Source organism: Glycine soja, chromosome 18, assembly GCF_004193775.1.
Source record: "Glycine soja cultivar W05 chromosome 18, ASM419377v2, whole genome shotgun sequence".
NCBI classification, from domain to species: Eukaryota; Viridiplantae; Streptophyta; class Magnoliopsida; order Fabales; family Fabaceae; genus Glycine; species Glycine soja.
This window is the reverse complement of record NC_041019.1, coordinates 15,028,220-15,035,993: the sequence shown is the minus strand read 5'-3', so window position 1 is coordinate 15,035,993 and position 7,774 is coordinate 15,028,220. Positions and strand designations below refer to the sequence as shown.

Sequence of the window (7,774 nt, the reverse complement as noted above, 5' to 3'; positions counted from 1 at the left end):
AGATTTAAACCTGTCTAAAATAGGAGTATTTTTGCATTTTAAGTACCTTAAAAAGATTTATTTCTCTCTCTTGTTAGCATGACATTAGTAGAAAATTACATCCCTAATTAATGATTAATTTTTATTAGAATTAGAATATATGAATATTTTACTCTAAATATGATTTATTTCAATTTAAGAATTGAATTTAAACTCTAAATCACTTGATTATGTAAATTATTATTACTTATATCAATTTTATTGTTTTTCCCTCTAATATACAATCTAACAGGATTAAAACAAAATATTTTTTTAAGGGATTAAAAATAATTAATCAATAATGAAAAAAATCTTCAAGGATAACATGAAATTAAAAAATTAAAATGTTTAATATTAAAAATCAACAAATTTATTATATATAATTTATTGTGATTAGATTAGAATAAAAAGAAAAAAAAACAACAAATTTACCAACCTTTTTCTCATAATTAAATAATAACTAATTAATCAAAGAATAATTACAGCAAAAAAAAAAAGTGCAAACGGTGTCGTACAGAAGTATATCAAAACGCAACTAGCAATGACTTATTTGTGGTAACAGCCGGCGGCGGCCACAGAGGCGAGCAGAGCAGAGCAGAGTGGGCAACAAGCGAAGAATGGCGACGGAGATGGAAGAACTCGTCTCCTTTCTTTCTTCCCCATCGCCACAGGTAATAAACTCTTGTTCGCTTTCACTTTCTTTTATTGTATTTTCATAAACTCTTACCACCGAGCATGTAGATCAATTGGTGTAAAGTTCTTCTAGTTTAATCAGAGCACTCGAGTTTGAGTCTTGGTACAAAGCTGCGTTAAATACTCGGATAGTCATCCTATCTAGCTCGAACAAGATCAACTTGAACAGCATTATGTTGTCTAGACGAAAATTTTTGGAGAAATTTTTTTATTATGCCCATTATTGTTCACACGTGACGTTTCTCGTTTCAGATCAGAAAAGCCGCCGTTGACATAGTTCGCGGCTTAACCGGCTCCGTCGAGGGCTTGCAGTCCCTCGCCAATTACTCAAACGCCCTCTTACCCGCCTTGTCTCGCCTCTTAACGTTACCCAAGGTAAGACGCATACTATTGGTTCGATACTACTACCGCTTCTACTTATGCTGAGACGGCGTGTCGTTTTTTCAGGAGGTTTCGGAGGCTGCTGCGGAGGCGCTGGTGAACCTGTCGCAGAACTCGAGCCTCGCGGAGGTGATGGTTCGAATGGGACTGGTCAAAACGGCGATGGATGTTCTGTACAAGCCCGACTGCGGCATTGCTCGCTTGCTTGTCATGCTTTTGGTCAACCTCACTCAACTCGAGGCTGGTGCTGCTTCCTTGCTTCAGGTGCGTGTGCTTTTATTCATCCATATATATATATATATACATATAAAGTGACAACTTACCTTTACACTGTCATCCAATGACAAACACTAGGGATGATAAGTTTGTTCGACTTTAAATATAAAAAAGTAATTACAATGATGATTTATGATTAGTTGATAGTATTGAACTACTTTATGCATAAGTTGATTTTAGCTTGTGGAGAAACTTTTTTTTATTTTTTCTTATTTTCTTCTCCTGGAAGTACTTATGGAGAAGTTTATCCAAATAGACACTAAGAGCGCTTGAAGTCTTCCAGAAGGTGTCGTAGGTCTTGTTTGAATAAATTACTTCGTAAGGAGAGATTAAGAAAAGAAAAAGTGAATTAAACTTCTCCTGTAAAGTTAAAATCAATCTATGCTTTTTAACTTTTATAGAAGTTTTCTCATCTAACTTCTCTAAAGACTGAAGTGTATAGATTGATTTTAACTTATGAGAGTTCAGTTCATTTTACCTTCTTGTTTTTTTTTTTTTGAGAAATTTATCAAAACAGGACCTTAATCTTTATAAAGTGTGTTAATGGGCTATTTTATTGTGATTGCCAGACTGAAGATGAGAAGGTGCTTGGATTATATGTTATTAAGCTTGTGAGATCATTTTGTAGAACCACCCATGAGAATAATGGTGAGTTCTTCTCAACTTAGTATTATAATTATGCTTAATTTTGTAGAAGCACTCTTTACATCTGTGTGTGCATGTTTTCTGTACCACTAGAAGTTTTCCATGCCTCGTGTGTCTGTAGATAATTGTCTTTAGCCAAGTGGATCTTGTGACATGTAATTGAATTCTGAACAGTTTTCTCTATGGGCTGAAGCACCTGTATTGGAGAGTTCAGATTCAAAGATAAGGTTTCTTTTTTATATAACTATATAATAAATATAGGGAGACAAAACTTGGCTGTTCAAAGCTTGATCATTTTATTTTGAAAATTTTCTGCACCTTTCAGATGGTTGATAATTCTCTCCCAATGCTGATTCAGTGAAAGTGTTTTTTTAACAGATGATGCTTTTGAACATGTTGGTTCAATACTTGTTAACATCTCAAAACAGCGGAAAGGGAGGGAGCTTCTACTTGACCCAAAACGGGGTCTCTTAAAGCAGATAATCAGACAGTTTGATTCCAACAGTTCATTGAGAAAGAAAGGGGTACGTGCAATAAATGCATCTATAACGATTTCTGTTTCCCAGCCTTGGGTAATGTTTGAATAGTTTTATTTTTAATTCCTTTGAGAAGTACTTTATATTCAATTTAATCTGATTTTTAAACTACTTTTGAAAGAAGTGGTCAATGGATGTCTTAGTTGCATCCTCAAGAGCTCTTTTCTTATGGGCTGATACTCAGTTAAGCATACATATGGACTGATGCTGTTTTGAACTTGGTATTATTAATAAACTTTTTAGCCCTAAAACAGTATTCTTTAAACTGAGTATAACTAATCCTCGGTATTGTTTGGTTCTTGTTGAATTTCCACTTGATGGATTTGTTTATGCAATTATGATAACATTAACGTTGATTTTTGTGATTAATTTCAGTTACTATTTCTAAAGGCTAAGCCAACATGGGCTGCTCTTTACTAGTTAATTTTTATTGCATATAACTTTACTGATCTGTAAATTGTTGCAATATTTGATTGCTTGCAGGTCTCTGGAACTATTCGCAACTGTTGTTTTGAAGCTGAGAATCAGCTACAAAATTTGCTTTTGGTATCAGAGTTTCTCTGGCCCGCATTACTTCTTCCTGTAGCTGGCAACAAGGTTACATTACCTTTTCTGATCTCAAAGCATTCTTCTGCATATTGAGGAACAGATTTCCTCCAACCTCACCCAATTTATTTAACTACTCGACAAAATGAAGCTAAACTATTTTCAATTAGTAACCTCAGTAGTTTTGCCTGACGTCCATCATTGCATCATGAGTAACTTCTTTGATGTGTATGTCTATATGAGTTTGTCCTAATATTTTTTTGAGGTCAACTATGAAAGGCAATCATAAGCTCAATTCATTAAAATTATTTTATATATTTTATTGTCCTTGGAACTTACAGTAATCAGATACAACATCCTTTTAGCTTCAGAATGTAATCTCGAGTACTGAAGTTTGTTTTGTGTCAATTAATTAATTTTTATGCAGATCTACAGTGAGCAAGACAGATCGAAAATGCCACTTGAACTTGGGACTGCACTCTCGATTGAACGTGAACTAGTTAATGATCCAGAAATTCGTATTCAGGCATTGGAAGCCATATACTTGATCATATTGCAGGTAAATTTGGAAGTTTTGCTCCCTAATTATTTTTTTATTTGCCTTTCTCTTTCTGTCACTTATTAGATCAGACTAGACTTGGATACAAATGTGTTTTGTGTAAAATGAGAGAAAGAGGGATGATAGAGTGAAAACTGTGTGTTAGAGTACACAACGGATGCGTGTTTATATAGGCTTATAGCATTGATTACACATAAATACAGGATATTTGGTTTCCTGTAAATCAGGGATTATATGCCTACAAACTACATTTATTACAATATCATTTAGAATATCTTTCAGATTCTCAACACTCCCCCTCAAGCTGAAGCTTACTAAGCTCTTAGGTTGTTACAAGAAAATTTTATTCCCAATCAAAAACATAAAAAACTTGAGTTCCCCTAAAAAAACAATAGTTTGAAAGACAGCTCAGGGATGTTGGTGTAGTTGGAGAATATTGCTAGAAAGAGAGCTAAAATATCCATCAGCCTAAGAAAAACAAGTTCCGACTTTCTTAAAACCAACGTAGGAAACATGCATGTTACATGTTCCAAAAGGAATTTAAATGTTCCCACTGTACTGTATAATAAACTGATCTTAATGTTCCTTTTGGAACTTTCATGAATCCTCGTTTCATTAATGATTAATACAACTTCATTAAGATGCTTTCTGTAAATTGTGTCAATATGTTATAATGCAATAATTTATTGCTGTATTTTGTTAATCCTTTTTTTTTCATAAGGCTATCTACCCTGTCAAGTAATTTATGGTTTTGACTTTCTTGTCAACTGGTCTGGTTTTCGTGTATTTCTTTCTTTTTTAAAACAAGTTTTCATGTATTTCAATGCTGAGATATATTACTTCTCGATGCATCAAATTTATGCTATGAGCTTTCATTGTTTTGCAGGAGGCAGGTCGAAGAGCCTTTTGGTCTGTAAATGGACCTAGAATAGTACAAATCAGTTACGAAGATGAGGAAGATCCAAAGGTGATGGAAGCATATGAACAATTGGGATCCTTGGTAAACACATGTTTTATCATTGTGTTCATGAATCTCCTCCCAATCTTTATCTTTTAAATATATAGCTCATTATCTGCATATTATTGAATCCATGTTTTGATCAGTTGGTTCACAGCAGCAGTGCGGAGGAACCATCCAGTCAGACCACAAAGTAGTTATTTTATATTACCATCAGTTGACCCTTCAATATCTCTCCATAACAACTTTAATAATTATGAAGGTAATTCCAAGTCAATTTTCCATTTTGAGGTTAGAATTACCAATTTTAGAAATATGTAAATTATGCGGCTCAGAGTAGTTAGTCAAAATTATTTATACACATGGCAGAATGAGTGAAGATGCTCTCTTGATGCAAAATTCCAGTTTGCTTCTTCAGTTTCTGTATTTGGAATTTTGAATTCTCTAAACTGCAGGTACAATATTTCACTTTGGAAGATATTATGTAGCCTGTTTTCTTTGGATTATTAGTAATCATTCATTTGGCTGGTAAACGCCACCGATAATTCCTAGCACCTATGTCATTAGTGTGCATTTGGTTGTAGTATTTGAGAATTTCAAATAATTTAACATTTAAGAATTTTAATTGCTTTAATTGAAATTTTTTAATTCTTTTGTTTGAATAAATAATGAAATTCATTCATTTTTAAATTATGTTTGAATAAAGTAATGAAGTTATTTCGTAGATAGATAGGAAATTTCATTATCATTTTATTAGGATAAAAAAGTTATTGCATCTTTTTATTTCTTCATAAAATCTTAAAAGACAGATAAAAAGAGATAAATCATCGATTTTCATCCTCTTATTTTTAAATTAAGATATTTTATTTTCATATTGTATAGAATTTGCACTTTATGTCTTTACGTGACTCAGTTGACCTTTTATTCGTAACAAACCAATATTGTTTAGTTAACTTTATAATTATTATTTTATATATATAATAAGTCGAGAATTATTAATTTTTTTAATTATGAAATTTATAAATTTTAAAAAATATGTAATATATAATTTTTAAATTTTATTTTATATTATTTTATTTTTAATAGTTTACATATTTGTATTTTGATATAATATTTTAATAGTTTATCAATATATAATTAAATTTCATAAATTAATATATAAATTATTTTGTAAATTGATATTAAAATAAAGATTATTTTTAGATTAATTATATAAATCAATATAATTGCATCAATTAATATTTAAATTATGTAAATTTATTTGAATTTGTAAATTATTTTAATTTTAATTATACAAATTGATAAAGTTTTGATATTTAATTTTTTTTAGGAAACTTACATGTTAATATTTTCATTTTAACTATGAAAAATTATTTAGTAAATAAGTTTTTTAATACCAATTATATAAATAAAAAACATTACGTAAATTATTATCTGTAATTTACAAAAATATTGTAAATTCATTTTTATATACAAATAATACAATTTTTATTTTAATTATAAAAAGTAATAAATTTTTAATTTTTAAATTATTAAAAATATTATTTCAAAATTTACATAATTTGAATAAATTACATAAAATAATTTTTTAAATAATCTATATATTAGTTTATGTAATTTTTTTAAAATTATAAAAAATACAAACAAATTTTTATATATAATAATTTAATTTATAATAAAATAATATTTTATAATATAAATAAATAAATGTAAATTTACATATTAATATATTTAATATGAAATATTATATTTTAATTGATATATTTTTATAATTAAAAAAATTAATAATTGTTAACTAATGATAAATATAAAATAATATTTATAAAGTTAATTAAATAAAATAAGTATTTTAGTCAGGAATAAAGAGTAATACGCAAGTCAATGATAGAGAAGTCAATCAATGAGAAAGATAAATGATATATTCGAAAATCAAATAACGTTATTTCTATTTATTTCAGCCCTTCCCTTTTACAAAAATTAAAAATATAAATAATTCTTAAAAATTGTAAATGATGTTTTTATTCTACATATAAAAAATATAAATAATTCTTAAAAAAATTGTAAATAATATTTTTATTTTATGCATAAAAATTGAAAATGTAAATAATTCTTAAAAAATTATAAATAATGTTTTTTATTAAAATTATATGATTTTTGGTATATTTTTATTAATCATTCTTTGTCATTGTTAATCATGATATTAAAGAGTGAGGAATGAAGAGTAATACATGAGTCAATGATAGAAAAAGTCAATCAATGAGAAAAATCATTGTTTATAAAATTAGATCGGTAACTAAACCAGGGGAGACACTTGTTTAAAGTTTAATGATTTATTGTAATTTAACTGTTGTTGAATTAGTTTTATATTTTTTAATATTAAAAGTTTTAAGTAATAAAATAAGAAAAATTATAAAAGAATGAGGAACTAACCAATTATACATTAGCATAAATGAAACATTATATATTTTATAAGATAAAAATTAATAATAGCTAAAAAATATTTTATACTTATGCAAAATATTTTAAACATGTATTTTTATCTACATTAAAAATATTGCAGATTAAATTAAAAATTAAAAATTTTACAAAATAAAAAATAAAAATAAAAAAAAATACCAATTCAAATCGGCTTTTTGCACTGATTTTTCATTGATTTTGGACGAGTTCTTTACAGATTCTAAAATGCTTCAATTTTTTTGGAGTGACTGGATTGGTCACCAAATCAATTTCCAATTGAACCGACCAATATGATCTAGTTTTTAAAAGAGTGAGAAAGATAAATAATATATTAGAAGAATTAAAAATATAAATAACTTTTTTATTTTTATTAAAATATATGCTTTTGAGTATATTTTATTAATTATTTTTTGTCATTTATTATTATTTATTCTTTAATCTCTTACTAATTGTGTAAGGGAAGCTAAAATTGACAAAATAATAATTAATACTCCATTGGGTTAGCTTTTAAAATCACAAATATTTTTTTCAATTATAAAAAATCAACGCTCAAGAAAAATAGAACTAATAAAAATAAAATATTTATTACATTTCTATATTTCTTATAAAAGAAATATAGCCCGTATTTGAATATGTTTTTCTTTTACCTCTTTTATTTAATACATCGACATTTCATTCTCTTCTTGAAAAGTATAAAGAAAGATT

General features: G+C 27.8%; 1 protein-coding gene across 3 annotated transcripts; it reads left to right on the top strand.

Annotated features, from left to right (window-relative positions):
• The first annotated feature begins 535 nt into the window (after positions 1 to 535).
• LOC114396335 (protein HGH1 homolog) lies at positions 536 to 5,234 on the top strand. 3 transcript variants are annotated; one of them, XR_003663283.1, is made up of 10 exons: positions 618 to 689; positions 964 to 1,086; positions 1,159 to 1,356; positions 1,938 to 2,016; positions 2,392 to 2,537; positions 3,033 to 3,146; positions 3,523 to 3,654; positions 4,541 to 4,654; positions 4,759 to 4,874; positions 5,068 to 5,234. XR_003663283.1 is itself a non-coding variant. In XM_028358248.1 (9 exons), the coding sequence occupies exons 1-9, from the start codon at positions 636 to 638 to the stop codon at positions 4,807 to 4,809; spliced, it is 1,011 nt and encodes a 336-aa protein (XP_028214049.1). In that variant the 5' UTR covers positions 536 to 635; the 3' UTR covers positions 4,810 to 5,170. The 3 variants fall into 3 exon arrangements, 1 of the variants encoding a protein (XP_028214049.1); XR_003663282.1 differs by having other exon boundaries at positions 4,982 to 5,234; XM_028358248.1 differs by having other exon boundaries at positions 536 to 689; positions 4,759 to 5,170.
• Positions 5,235 to 7,774: the final 2,540 nt, after the last annotated feature.